The sequence below is a fragment of the Dipodomys spectabilis genome, unplaced genomic scaffold (genome assembly GCF_019054845.1).
Source record: "Dipodomys spectabilis isolate Male_0828 unplaced genomic scaffold, ASM1905484v1 ptg000108l, whole genome shotgun sequence".
Taxonomy (NCBI): Eukaryota; Metazoa; Chordata; class Mammalia; order Rodentia; family Heteromyidae; genus Dipodomys; species Dipodomys spectabilis.
This window is the reverse complement of record NW_024870785.1, coordinates 14,605,438-14,621,043: the sequence shown is the minus strand read 5'-3', so window position 1 is coordinate 14,621,043 and position 15,606 is coordinate 14,605,438. Positions and strand designations below refer to the sequence as shown.

Genomic DNA, 15,606 nt, shown 5'->3' with positions numbered 1-15,606 from the left:
CCTCAATACCATGTAAACAGAAAAAGTCAGAAGTGGTGCAGTGGCTCAAGTGCTAGCCTTCAGCAAAAGCAGCTCAGTGCCCAGGCACTGAGTTTGAGCCCCAGGATTGGCAAAAACAATAACAAAAACAAATTTTTACTTGCAGGTCAAAAAAAAACCCAAAAAACAATTTTTAGATTTCATGTTTTAGGTTTACAAAGTATTTTAGGTTCATTCTTAACAGTACAGGTATGAATCAAAGCTAAAAAAAAAATTTTGGGAGGTGGTGGGATGGGTCCGGTTGTGGGGCCTGAACTCTGGGCCTGGGCGCTGTCCCTCAGCTCTTCAGCTCAAGGCTAACGCTCTACCATTTGAGCCACAGCGCCACTTCCGGCTTTTTTTTCTTTTTGCTTATGTGGTGCTGAGGAATTGGACCCAGGGCCTCATGCATGCAAGGCAAGCGCTCTACCACTGAGTCACCTTCCCAGCCCCCCCCCCAAATTTTTTGTTTTTATATAAATAGCCAGCAGGATTTATTTAAAGGAACATCTTTTCTCCACTGAACTGCCTCGGCCATTGCTGAAAATGTTCTATTTTTAGTATCAATTTCATACTGTCATCAGTGCAATTTTAGAATAAATGCTGAAGTGAGGTGCTATAAAAATAAATAAATAAAATCGCTAGGGTGGTTATTCAGAGAATACAGAGTACAAAATGCTCACAATGGCCAAGGATGAAATCATCATTTTGATGAGCATCAAAAAAGAATATTAAACTGCAGCTCTCCAGGTGTCAGTCTCTTACTAGGAGTGAACCACTGGAGCTGAGCTGGGCCAAGATCCTGTCTCAAAAATAACCAGAGCAAGTCGGGCACCAGTGACTCACAACTGCAATTCTAGCTACTCAGGAGGCTGAGATCTGAGAAATGCAGTTCAAAGCCAGCTCAGGTTCCTGAGTTTCTCATCTCCAATTAAACACCAAAAAGCCAGAAGTGGAACTGTGGCTTAAGTGATAGAGCAGTAGCCTTGAGCAAAAAAGCTAAGGGACTGTGCCTAGGCCCTGAGTTCAAATTCCAGGACTGGAACAAAACAAACAATAACCAGAGCAAAAAGGACTATAGATATGGCTCAAGCAGTACAACACTGCCTAGTAAGCATGAATCCCCGAGTTCAAGCCCCAGTATCATTTTTAAAAAGCTAGTTAACATATTACAGAAGTATAGAAAAGAATATTTTTACCTTGAATCAGCAACTCATCTAAAATATAATCTAATCATGTGGGTTGTGAGGCTTGAACTCTGGGCCTGGGCGCTGTCCCTCAGCTCTTCAGCTCAAGGCTAGCACTCTACCGCTTGAGCCACAGCGCCACTTCCGGCTTTTTTCTGCTTATAGGGTGCCGAGGAATCAAACCAAGGGCCTCATGCATGCAAGACAAGCACTGTACCACTGGGCCAACTCCCCAGCCCCAAATGATTATTCTTAAAAAAAAAAATAAAAAAATACTGACCTTACCCTAAGAATTTACCTTGGAACTAGAGTCACAGTTTAATATTGCAGATGAGTTTTTACATGGTTTAAAAGTAAATTGTCACCTAGGTACTGGTGCCTCATGCCTGCCTACCTACTCTGGAAGCAAAGATTTGAGGATCACATTCCCAAGCCAGCCCAAACAAGAAAGTATGAAACTCTTATTCCAATTAACCATCAAAAAGCAGGAAGTAAAGGTATAACTCAAATGGGAGAGTACCAGCTTCGAAGAAAAAGCCAAGACAAAACAATGAGATCAAGCCCCAGTACTGCACCAAAAAAAAAAAAAAAGTTAATAGAACTTGATACTACTTTTAAAAGAACCGGAGCATGATGGCTCAGGCCTGTAATTTTAGCTGCTTGGGAGTTGGAGATAAAGGCATTGCATTTTGCGGTTAGCTTGGCCAAAAGAAGCTCACAAAACTCTTCTCAACTAATGATAGGCTGTTATCCCAGCTACAGGGAAGTACAATGGCTGGCAAGGTAGTGCACGCTTGTTATTTTCAAGGACACTGGGAAGTTAAAATAGGAAGATCCTAGGCACGGCCAGCTTGGGAATAAAGTGAGATTCTACTTAAAATTAAGCAATGAAAAAGGGGCTCAAGTGTTAGAACACCCACGTAGCAAGCACAAGGCCCTGAGTTCAAGTCCCAGTTACAAAAAAATAAAAATGTCTGTCTCAAATGCACTAAGAAACAGAAACAGAAAAGTAGGTACAAGGGCAATACAACAGATTTTATGTTTTACTTAAAGCTTCTCACCTGAGGGAGCAGCTGGGTTGTTTTGGTGGTTTTCACTGGCAGAAACGAACAAATCCTCTTCTCCTTCGGTTGATGAGCTGGAAGAGGATTCACTGCTGAGGTCATTCTCACTGGAACTACTAGAACTGGGTAACAATGCATATTTTTTTCGGGCTAACACTTCCCTTTTTTTCCTCTGCATTAATATCCTCTCTTTCTGTTTCTGTGTCCTCTGTGAGGAATTACTTTTTATGAATCTTTTTCTGCATGGAAGTCTCCTTAATGAACTGCTGTGGAAACAGGGTCTTTTCATTAATAATCCTGATACGGTCTCTGTCTCAGTTCGAGGCCACTTCTGGGACCGGGCACTGTGACTTCTGGTTTTTGTACTCAAAACAGGCTGGGAATGTCGTACTGAGACTTCTTTATCCTCATCTGAAGTCACAGTATCAGAGTCTCCAAAATGCAGACTAGATGAAGGAGAGGACAGACAATCACTGAAAGACGAGTCATGATCATCTTCACTTGCTGTTTCTAGGTGTTGCCTCAACCCTAGGATTCCCTGATTTTCTTTAACACAATTCTGCATATATGAGGGGCCAGCCTGCTGGCTTTTGCGTTTTTTCCTCACACTTTTTTCTCGTTCTTGCTGGTTCCCATTCATGTCCTTCTCTTGTTTCTGAGGATCATCACACAAGTGAGAGAATTCATTCCCCACTTTACTATGAATCATCTCAACTCCTGAAGGAAAACTTTTTGCTGCCCCAATGGGCTGTGGGGGCAAGAGGATCCCTTTTAGACTCTCCTGTGTCTTTGGTGCATCAGAAGGAACTTCACTCTTCATATCCACGTTTAAGATAAAGAGCTTGTTACATTCAGGAGTCCACTGACACATGGGAAACTTTAAGGCAGGCCTAGAAGATACAATTAGATATGTGAAATAGTTTAACATGCTTTATCATATTATCTAACTCAAGACTTCCAAAATTCCCCCTAAGAATTGCCCTAGCCACTAACTAATCAATTAGGTATGAATCATTTACTGCTCTTGTAAAATATTTTTCTCTAACACTTCTATGATAATTTGGAGATAGGTTGTAATGACCATGGAAACTTGTATTAACCTAAAGCTGGTCTTGTAAAACTTGCTAGCTTTGACAATACAACATACTTAATCAAAAAGCAAACAATTTCTTCAAAGCTAATTTTAATAAATCATAATTCAAAAGATCACCACTGGTCTTTTGAATTTAATTCCACCACTGAAATCAGTCTGTCAAGGAGACACTAGCATTCCCATGTTCATTCCAGCACTACTCCCAATAGCCAAGAAATGGAAATAACCTATGTACCTATGTGGTCTCTACGTACACTGGAATAGCAGTCATAAAAAGCATGAAATCTTGTCATTTATGATTATATGGAAAGAAATGGAATAAACCCGGGCAGAATGGCAAGTACAATATGAACCTAAAAGGTGATCTCAGAGAAGATGAGAGTAATGGTTTCTGGAGGATAGGGAAAAGTAGCACTCTACCAATATGTACAGGTTTTATTTCTTTATATGATTTAAAAGAAATTTATCTTAAAACACATTAAAAATAAAGTACAAAAAACTTCAACACATTTTCCCTTGTTATAATATTTTAACAAAATATATTACTTTTTTTTTCTTTTTTAAAGCTTTTTGCAGCACGGTGGTTTGAACACAGGGCCTTGTGCTCACTAGGCAGTCTTTTTACCCTACTTTTCTCCTAAGCAAATTAAATATTGTCCGTACATTTAGATGTGTGATATAATGGATTACTGTAATGATCTGGTATGGTACAGCCTCTTTGTCCTATAGTTCCTCCTTTCACACTACTGTACTCTCTAATAAGTATCTGAACTGTGATAGACAGGAGGACACAATTACATTTCAGTTTCAGAAAGATTAGATACAAGACCATGAGTTGCTAGAGATCATTCCATTAATAAGCAACACAATAGGAAACAAAATCAGACTTCCTAATCTAAGTGTATCTAAACCAACTGACCTTGAAAATTTTGATTCACTGGACTGGGAATGTGGCTTTAGTAGTAGAGGGCTTGCCTAGCATGCATGAAGCCCTGGGTTCCTCAGTACCACATAAGCAGAAAAGGCCAGAAGTGGCACCATGGCTCAAGTGGTAGAGTGCTAGCCTTGAGCAAAAGAAGCTTAGCGACAGTGCCCAGGCCCTAAGTTCAGTGCCAGGCCCAGGACTGGCAAAAAAAAAAAACAGAAAACATCTATTTCAATGTAATCCCACAACTACAAGAGGTGAGCAATGGAAAAGTAGTAAGCATTAAGATTCAAATGGAATGTTCATTAGAATGGCAGCTAATGGGACAAATGGAGAGCAGTACTAGGCAAGGTATGAAAATCTCAATGATGATAATATATTTTTGTTTGTGCCCCAAGGCTTCACTAATTTTCCCTGATCTCCAGACTTAATGGATCTTCTGCTTCAAATTTCCAAGGTGATGAGACCACAGGAGTGTGTCACCAACTGGGTTAGCCTATTTTTTAACTAAAGTTTGTATTATATATAACATACACACATTCTCAGTTTATAGTTAGTGAACTTTCACACAGTATTTATATAAGCAGCACCCAGATGAAGAAACATCAAGATCCCAGAAATCTTCTTGAAGTCACCACCACCAACCAAGAGTTGTCACCACTGTCCTAACTTTAATAATGCATGTAATTTGCCCTCAATACTTTTAAATCACTGCCAAGAGAGAAAAATCATTATTTCTGCAGCAAGCTTTTCCTTCTCTAAGGACAGCTATCAAAATACATAATCTTACAATATTATGATGCAACTAACTATATTATCAGAACAAATCACAGCAAAATGAGCAATAGCCTCAACCTACAGAAAGCTATTAAAACACCTATTTCCTATTACTATTATTATTATTATTATTTACAAGGATAGGTGGTGCTGTATTCCAAATCAGCCACCCAGGCCCATGTAGAGCTGAGAGCACAACTGGTGATAAGTTAGGAGCACAAACTGAGTGACTAATGTAATGACAGTGACAAAGCAGGAACAGGCAAGACATTCTAAAATGTTTCTCAATATGTGAAACTTGAAATTCTCATTATTACAGTTGCATTTTCAGTGCATCACACTGTTAACTGAAAAGGACTGAAAAGAGCCAAAACTGGAGGCAGAAAAAAAGGTTACATATACAGTGAGAAAATACAAAGATAGATAATAAAGACTAGCAATTGGAATACAAGCATGAAACTCAGAGACCATAAAAGAACCATCAGGACTTTGGATAAGAAACAACTACTTCTCCAATTCTACTGCAACTGAGTCATAGTTTTCTAATAATCCCTTTAATATACATGCAAATACTCTTAAGAATATATATCAGATCATATTACACTACTAGTTAAAAATCCTTCAGAGGTTTACAAATGGTTAATAAAAATAAAATCCCAACTAAGCACTGATCTGTTATACACTGGGAAATTATGTATGATTCAAGGAATGGTTATAGGAAAATCATTCAGTTGTGTCATATTCCCAAATTACTACTGGGAATTTTGCAAATCAACATATTTACTATGTTAAAATCTTCAGCAATAATGAATTTAAAAACTGAGCACATAGATGTCCCAGGATATGTATGTGTATGCATGTTTTCTCCATTTCTTGTGACACAAAGAAGAAAGAAAATCTATTATTTAAGAAGAACAACAACTAAGTAGTACTTCAAATCACCAAAGACTACATTAAATACTACAATTATCTAAGTGGGAATTAAGACAAAACACTAGAATTAAGTCACTTGTTCTTAATACCAGCTAGATATCTTTGGTCCCAACTTTTAGTTTGGTGCTGAACCACAGGAAATCATCTTTTTGGGAGCATAAGACAAACCTCTGTATCTGTGTGTTAAGGAGTGTCTGTATCCCCTGTTACAACCCAATAGGTCAAAATGTGACTACCAGTCACATTATTCTGTCATGTGTCTTAATTGGTAAAGTGCCTGTGTCTAGTAAGCATGAGCTAAAATCTCAGTACCTTTTTTTTAAAAAGCAGGTTCACAGAGACAAACGGCACATATTTTCTCTCATGTGTGGACATTATATGTAAAATTATAAACATACATAAAAACATCAATTTAAAAAGCAACATTCTGAAGGCTATTGCTAAACCAAGAAGAAAGCTAAGAAACCAAATTTGTTGACTCCCTGATCTTGGATTTTAGCCTCCATTAGAGAAAAAGTCAATCTGTTTTATGAACTGATACACAGTGCAACACATTCTGAATATGTATGCTACAATGTTCCAAGTATTATAAATACAGAGATAAGTAAGACACAGAGCAGATTAAGAAGTCTCGTGGCGATGGAAACAAATCAGGAGGTAAGTAAAGTACAGTATAATAGTACAGTTTATTATAAACATATGCGCTGAAACAAGTAGGAGTAGAAAACTTTATCTAGTTCTGAAGAGGGGGGATATACCAGGAAAGGTTTTTGAGGAAGAATAAAAGGAAAGAGTGAGGCTGGAAATGTGGCTTGGTGGTAGTCCTTGCCTAGCATGCATGAAACCCTGGGTTCAATTCCTCAGTACCACATACACAGAAAAGGCCAGAAGTGGTGCTGTGGCTCAAGTGGTGGAGTGCAAAAGAAGGTCAGGGATGATGCTCAGGCCCTAAGTTCAAGCCCCCAGGACTGGCAACAAAAAGGGGGGTAGGGCTGGGAAGGTAGCTCAGAGGTAGAGCACTTGCCTTGCATGCATGAGGCCCTGGGTTCGATTCTTCAGCAACACATAAGCAGAAAAAAAAAAGCCGGAAGTGGCACTGTGGCTCAAGTGGTAGAGTGCTAGCCTTGAGCTGAAGAGCTGAGGGACAGCGCCCAGGCCCAGAGTTCAGGCCCCACAACCAGACCCCCCCCCCCCAAAAAAAGGAGGGGAGGGAGAAGGAAATTTGATTGCCCTACTTTCTGTGGGTAGAGGCTGCCTGAATGAACCATGTATTTAGTGGTGAAATATAACTAAAAATGTATATAACAAGTTACTGGGAGAATGAAAGGGAAAATAGGATCTGACAGTTTATTTTTCAAAGGCATCATTCAATCTCTATTGGTCTAGAATGATTACTGTTGAGAAGGAAAGGATAAATTAGATGAGTTTGTAGGATACTTTTCATCACATAAAAGCCAGACAGAAATTCACTGAATTACAAAATTCCTGGGAATTCATTCTAACTTCGTAACAGAAGAGAGATCTACTAGATATGCAGCACCACGTTCTACTTTCATCTCCAACACTGAACTAAGCCCCCTACCTCTCCCATCAGGCAGCTCTCTCAACTTCATTTACGTTACAACACACTTAAAAGTTAAAAACAGATGTGGAATCCAGCTGTCTTCTATGTAGCTTGACAGTAAAGAGATCTACAAAAACACAAAATAAGGCAGGTCCTCTGTTGTTTTGGTTTGGAAAATATCTCATTAATTATATGTGTTTCTATGAAAGGTTTTTACAATGGTCCATAATTTAATTTCAAAATTAATTATATTCTTATTAGAAAATGAAACAGTATGGATCAACCCTAAAAGTTGTCTAGAAATGTATAGTGCCATCAGCACTGAGATTTATAATTAAGAATTAACCTGCAACACATATTGCAAAGTGATTTTGGCTATGATTTCATGTTAGGACATAAAGACAAGGTTCATCTTCAAAATGACTCAGTGCTGAAAAAGAGCTGAGCCTGAAGTAATCATACAAACTCAGGATTAGCAAAATTATGTAAAAGTAAAAATGTTAATAAAACCCTTATATATTATACTTTAATAAAGTGAGTTTACATACAAAAAAGAACAGAGAAGCTAGCTGGGCACCAGCTATTCCTAGCTACTCAGGAAGCTGTAATCAAAAGATCAAGGTTCAAAGCTTGTCTAGGCAGAAAAGTCCTCAAGACTCCACCTCTAATCAACTAGAAAAAGCTAGACTGGTGGCATAGTTCTGGTGATACAGAGCTAGACAAACAAGTGGGAAGCCTAAAGTTCAAACACCAACTCCAAAAAAAACAAACAATGGGTGGGGAAAATGGTAGAGTGTTGACTGGAATTCATGAAGCCCTGGGTTGGATTCCTTCCTACCACATAAAAACAGAAAAAGCCGGCAGTGGTGCTGTAGCTCAAGTGGTAGAGTGCTAGCCTTGAGCAAAAAGAAGCATTAGGGACATTGCTCAGACCCTGAGTTCAAGTCCCAGGACTGGCAAAAAAATAAACAAAACAAAAAGTAAACAAAAAACACATAGGGAAGAAGTGTTGGTTTCATTTAGCTTTAGTTTCTGCTTTTTGTTTTTGTTGTTGTTTTTGCTTTTGTTTTTGTTTTACTAATTTGCCTAACATCAAACCACTATGTTAATATCCTGAAACATTCAATCACAAATACTCCAAGTTCAGGGCTGGGAAGGTAACTCAGTGGTAGAGTGCTTGCCTTGCATGCGTGAGGTCCTGGGTTCGATTCCTCAGCACCACATAAGCAGAAAAAAAAGCAGGAAGTGGCACTGTGGCTCAAGTGGTAGAGCACTAGCCTTGAGCTGAAGGGCTAAGGGACAGTGCCCAGGCCCAGAGTTCAGGCCCCACGACCAGCAAAAAAAAAAGCTCCAAGTTCTAATTTTGGTATAGGTCCATAGCAAGGATATATAATCTTATCAGATTTCTGTCTCAGACTCTAAGTTTTTCTTCTTTATTTGTCAAAATCTAGAAATTTTGGCCATGAGACTCTTATCTCCAATAAACTACTCAGAAAAAAACCAGAAATGGCACTGTGGTTCAAGTGGTAAGAATGCTAGCTTTGAGCACAGAGAGGCTGAGGGACAATGCACGTGCCCTGAGTTCAATGCTCAGGACCAGCCAAAACAAACAAATTTTATTCTATTTTACTTTCACAAAGTGTTCAGAGAAGAAACAGAAGACATAGGCAAACAGAAAACAAAGAGTAAGCTAAGAGATTTAAAGTGCACTGGTACCAAGACTGTGTTTTTGGATAAGGATATATTACAGGGCTGGAGATGAAGCTTAGTGATTTAAACACACACACACACACACACACACACACACACACAGAGATGAAGCTTAGTGATTTAAACACACACACACACACACACACACACACACACACATACACACACACACACACACACACACACCTCGTCTAGCACACACACTCTGGATTTGATCCTCAGCAAGGCAGGAAAAAAATTCAGAGATTCCAGAAATGATTTTCAATAGGAGTACCACATAACTGAAAAGGAATAACTTTTTGAACAAACAGAGATCAAACAACTAGAGAGCAATATGGAAAGATATGAATCTCAATCCCTACCTCTTAGCAGACATAAAACAGCCTGAAAGGGATTAGAGACCAAAACCTACAACTGTAAAGCTCCCAGAAGAAAAATTCATGTAAGGGTATCATGAGCAAACACTTCATAGGCCAGAAAAGCACTAACCAAATCAATGATTTCTAATTGATTAACTAGACTATCAAAATCATTCTTCAAAAGCTCAAGTGAGAAGTGGTGCTGTGGCTCAGTGGTAGAGCACTAGCCTTAAGCTGAAGAGCTCAGGGACAGTGACCAGGCCCAGAGTTCAAATCCCACAACCAAAAAAAAAAAAAGTTCAAGTGGTTGAATGCCTGACAAGAAACAAAGATAAATAAGCAAGTTAAACATAGAAAAATTATATAATATACATGTAATTTAGAAGTATCTATATACACATACACCTCTCTAATATGAAAACTCCTATTTTGCTAAGATAATCCCACAAAAAAAGATTTTTAACAGACATTTCTCAAAACATACAAAATGTTCAGAACCTATTATTGGAGAGGGACAAATTTAATGAATAAGCTATAAATGCACATCCAATAAAAAGCTAAAGGTAAAAAGAAGCAAACCCATTCTGTCCAGCAATTGGAACTCCACACGTATTCTTGGACAGCTTTTAATAATATAGTAGTAACCCCATGCATGTCATTCTAAATACATATACATGAAAACATGAATGAATGCCCACAGCATCGTAGATTCAAAGGGTAGCAGACAGCAACCCTAGGGAACAGCTGATACATGTAACAATGTGGATCAATCTCAAAAGCATCAGGCTTCCAGATGGGAAGTAGATACAATTTACTCTGTATGATTCCATTTATAGAAGGGTTTTTGTTTAGCTTGTAGCATGTACTCAGTGCTTAGGGAACTTCCCTTAGCTTTTTTGCTGAAGTTTGCTGCTCTACCACTTGATCCATGGCTGCATTTTCCAGCTTTTTGCTAGTTAATTGGAAGTAAGAGTCTCACAGACTTTTTCTTCTTGGGCTGGCTGGCTTTGAACTGCAATATTATACATAAAGTTTTAGTGCCAAGAAATCTAATCTATAGTGTGCCAAGAATAACACTTGGGCGGGGCTGGGAAGGTGGCTCAGTGTAGAGCGCTTGCCTTGCATGCTCGAGGCCCTGGGTTTGATTCCTCAGCACCACAGAAGCAAAAAGAAAAAAGCCAGAAGTGGCACTGTGGCTCAAGTGGTAGAGTGCTAGCCTTGAGCTGAAGAGCTGAGGGACAGCGCCCAGGCCCAGAGTTCAGGCCCCACTACTGGACCCAAAAAAAAAAAAAAAGAATAACACTTGGGCTAGGCACTGGTGGCTCACACCTATAATCCTATTCAGGAGGCTGAGATCTGAGAATCGCCGTTCAATGCCAGGCAGGAAAGTCTGCCAGGCAGGAAAGTTTGTGAGACTCTTATCTTCAATTAACCATGAGGAAACAAACAACCACAACCACCACCACCACAACAAAAAGAATCACACTTGGGGCTGCTTGGGGCTGGAGGTAGCTGATGGCAAAGAAATATAAAGGAACTTTCTAGAGTTACGGAAGGTTTCACTTGGGAATTCATTACGTAGACATATACATCTGACAAAAATCATCAAACTGTACAGTAAATGTTTACCTCATAGCTGGTCTTTAAAGAATAAGTTCACTATAGAAAAGCCCAGATGTGGGGCTGGGAAGGTGGCTCAGTGGTAGAGCGCTTGCCTTGCATGCATGAGGCCCTGGGTTCGATTTCTCAGCACCACATAAGCAAAAAGAAAAAAGCCGGAAGTGGCGCTGTGGCTCAAGTGGTAGAGCGCTAGCCTTGAGCTGAAGAGCTGAGGAACAGTGCCCAGGCCCAGAGTTCAGGCCCCACTACCGGACCCAAAAAAACAAACAACAACAACAAAAAAAAAACAAAACAGAAAAGCCCAGATGTATAGATAAAAAAAAATACACATCTAGGAGCTGGTGGCTCATGCCTGTAATCCTAGCTGCTCAGGAGGCTGAGATCTGAGGATCACAGTTCAAAGCCAGCCCAGGCAGGAAAGTCCATAAGACACTATTCTCTAATAAAACTACCAGAAAACCAGAAGTGGCACTGTAGCTCAAGTGGTAGAGCACTAGCCTTGAGCTGAAGAGCTCAGTGTTAGCACCTAGGTGCAGAGATCAAGCCCCACATCTCTCACACACACACACACACACACACACACATATGCTGGGAATGTGTCTTAGTGGTAGAGTGCTTGCCTAGCATGCATGAAGCCCTAAGTTTGATTCTTTAGTATATACAAAACAGGAAAGAAAAAAAAAAAGGCCAGAAGTGGTGCTGTGTGGCTCAAGTGGTAGAGTGCTAGCCTTGAACAAAAGAAGCTTGGGGACAGTGCCCATACTCTGTGTTCAGTCCCCAGGACTGGCGAACATACAGCTTTTTCTTTCTTTAAGAAGTAATATAGAATTGGTGAGTTCCTCAATACTGGAATTTCTTACTGATTTAAACACCAACACTGCTTTGACTTTTTTTTTTGGTCATGGGGCTTGAACTCTGGGTCTAGGCCTGTCCCTGAGCTCTTCAGCTCAAGGCAAGCTCTCTACCACTTGAGCCATAGTGCCACATCTGGTTTTCTGGTGGTTTATTGGAAAAGTCTCACAGACTTTGTGGCCGGGGCTGGCTTTAAACTGTGATCCTCAGATCTCAGCCTCCTGAGTGGCTAGGATTACAGGCACTTGGCCACTGTGGTGACTAAGAATCACTTTGTCCCAAATTTCTGAATTTGAAAAACAGAAATATTCACCCCAATGGGTTGTTTTCAATATCAAACAAAATAATATATGTGCATGACGTTCGCTTTTATCATTGTGAGTTTTCTGTTTTGTTTTTTTTGGTCAGTCATGGGGTTTGAACACAAGGCCTGGGCACTGTTCCTGGACTCTTTTGCTCAAGGCTAGAGCTCTATCACTTTAAGAGTCTTACCGGGACTTTCCTGCACTGGCTGGCTTCAAACTGTGATCCTCAGATCTCAGCCTCCTGAGTAGCTAAGATTAAAGGCATCACCATTGGCACCTGGCCACTGTGGTTTTTAAAGTTGAAGATTGGCTTGTTTTTAGGGGGTGAGAGTAAGTGGGATTTCAATTCTCTAGCTATATATAACTTAATTTCATGTCTTATTAAAGTGGCAAAGCTCAAATCCCTCTTTGAAAATAAGACCAAAGGGCTGGGAAGATGGCTCAGTGGTAGAGCACTTGCCTTGCATGCATGAGGCCCTGGGTTCGATTCCTCAGCACCACATAAGCAAAAATTTAAAAAAGCCGGAAGTGGCGCTATGGTTCAAGTGGTAGAGTGCTAGCCTTGAGCTGAAGAGCTGAAGGACAGTGCCCAATCCCAGAGTTCAGGCCCCATGACCGGACCCCCCCCCCCAAAAAAAAAGACCAAAATTCAGAGTTAACACCTAAAGCAAAAGTTGCAATGGCAAAATAAATAAACTAAATTAGAAAACAAGGATCTAATTTAGGAAGCAATACTGTCCAAGGAAACAATTTTCTCCTAAGTCTAAATACTTTAAATACAATTTATTTTTGTTTTATGTAGGTCAGTGACAATATGCAACCTAGACAAAATTACTTAACAAATATATTCTAAAGTGAGAGAACAGTGTTAAGAGAAAATCAGGAAGAACTTTTGGCACTTAATGAAAGTAAAAACATACTGGTAGACATCATAAAGTGAAAAATCATCTGAGTTCTGGAGATGATGCTTGCCATTCCACTGACTGTATGAACAAAAATGACTAGAATGAACAAAAATGGAAGATGAATGCTTGCTGTTTTCTAGTTGGTCTGACTTTTCCTATCTCTCTCCTGATAGGAGCATCTAGCTGGGCTGTCTGAAGGTGACATCTGTTTATCTTCCCAAGTCATGGACCATAAACACAAGCCTACTAACTTCACCTGGTGTTTAACAAGGAAAATGTGATTTGTTCCAACACAAAAGGGAAAATAAGAGTTGTTGAACTACGAGACACTCTATGTCTCCATTTTTACATAAAACTTTACAGTTTTTCAAGGTTATTTTTTAACTAAATGCCATTTTTGCCTCCCTTGGATCAGTGTAATGAGACAAGTGAAAGAAAAATTCTTATAGCAAGAACTACAAGTTGCAAGCTGATAAACAATTCTGGAATACTACTTGGGAAAAACAAAGCTGTATTATTCTGTATGCTAACATCAGCTCCTTTAACCTTATTTTGTTTTTGTTTTGTTGCTACCACTCACTGCTCAAAAGAAATGATTAAGAAGAAACTAAGTATATGGCTCTTGAAAGTTCAAGGCCATATTCCATAACTCAAAAAAACAACAAAGGGGCTGGGAAGGTGGCTCAGTGGTAGAGGGCTTGCCTTGCATGCATAAGGCCCTGGGTTTGATTCCTCAGCACCATATAAGCAGAAAAAGCCAGAAGTGGCACTGTGGCTCAAGTGGTAAAGCACTAGCCTTGAGCTGAATTGCTGAGAGACAGTGCCCAGACCCAGAGTTCAGGCCCCACAACCGACCAAAAATAAATAAATAAATAAAATTATTATATTATCTTTCCCGAGGATTCCATGTTCTACACGGAAAGTGCTAGTCCTAGCACTCATCTGGATTCCTGTACATATGTCTGTTCTAACAGTTACATATTATTTGTGGTGAGTCATTAAAGTTTTGGTTTCAGTATATATAAATGAAGTTCTTCCACAGGGGAAAATCAGAAAAGAGACAACTGAGGATCAATGAAGATAAGGAATAATGCTGGCTTCAGCAGCACATACACTAAAATTGGAATGATAGACAGATTAGCAACCCTGTACAGGGATGACACACAAATTCATTAAGCACCCTATCTGAAAAAGAGAAAGAAGCAAAAAAGAAGGAAGAAAGAAGAAAAGCTATTTCACAATCCCAGCTACAAAGAAGTAATAGGAGCACAGTTCCAGGCCAGCCCCAAGCAAAAACATTAAGACCCTCTCTGAAAATTAACTAAAGCAAAAAGGGGCAAAGTGAAGCTTAAGTGATAGAGTGTTTACCTAACAAACACAAGGCCTTGATTTTAAAACTATAGTACTGCCCAAAAAATACAGGAAAGAAAAAGAAAAAAAAGAAACGTTTGCTAATTCAAGATTAGTAGGTTGTCCAAACTTTTTCAATCCCAAGCATCTTAGATCAAAATAGGACCAAGAAATGTAACCTAGATAACAGAAATTAATTCTATAGATTACTAATATTTAGACATACAGAATATCACTGATAGTTCATTATGTATCACTTGTTGTTTGTAAGTATTTGTTGAAAGTACCATTGTAGGTACTGCCTTGAGCAAGTCAGAGAAAAATCTTTGCTCTCATGGAAACTTCATGCAAAGGAAAATCAAGCAATCAAGATGCAATTTTATTTATTTATTTTTTGATCGGTCATGGGGCCTGAACTCTGGGCCTGGGCACTGTCCCTCAACTCTTCAGCTCAAGGCTAGTGCTCTACCACTTGAGCCATAGCACCACTTCTGGCTTTTTCTGCTTATGTGGTGCTCAGGAATTGAACCCAGGGCCTCATGAATGCAAGGCAAGCACTCTACCACTGAGCCATCTTCCCAGCCCCTCAAGATGCAATTTTAGAGACAAATATAGGGCTAGGAAGGTGGCTCAGTGGTAAAGCACTTTCCTTGCATGCATGAGGCCCTGGGTTCGATTCCCCAGCACCACATAAACAAAATTTTTTTTTAAAAGCCGGAAGTGGTGCTGTGACTCAAGTGGTAGAGCACTAGCCTTGAGCTGAAGATCTGAGGGACAGCGCCCAGGCCCAGAGTTCAGACCCAACGACCGGACCCCCCCCCCAAAAAAAGAAAAGAACTAAATCATGAGAATAAACTACTAGCCACACAGAAGTGAAGCCACAATTCTGCAGAATGAGTGATTTTGACAGAAGAAAATGAGACTACACAAAGAACTGAAAGAAG

The 15,606-nt window shown here is 39.6% G+C and overlaps 1 protein-coding gene across 7 annotated transcripts in view; it reads right to left on the bottom strand.

Annotated features, from left to right (window-relative positions):
• Rnf111 (ring finger protein 111) overlaps window positions 1-15,606 on the bottom strand; it is a 66,590-nt gene that overhangs the window by 33,957 nt on the left and 17,027 nt on the right. For all 7 annotated transcript variants that reach the window (XM_042687667.1, XM_042687666.1, XM_042687669.1 and 4 more), the window contains one exon: window positions 2,267-3,159. In XM_042687667.1, coding sequence (XP_042543601.1) covers window positions 2,267-3,140 — 874 coding nt within the window. In that variant the 5' untranslated portion in view covers window positions 3,141-3,159. The remainder of the gene's footprint in view (window positions 1-2,266; window positions 3,160-15,606) is intronic.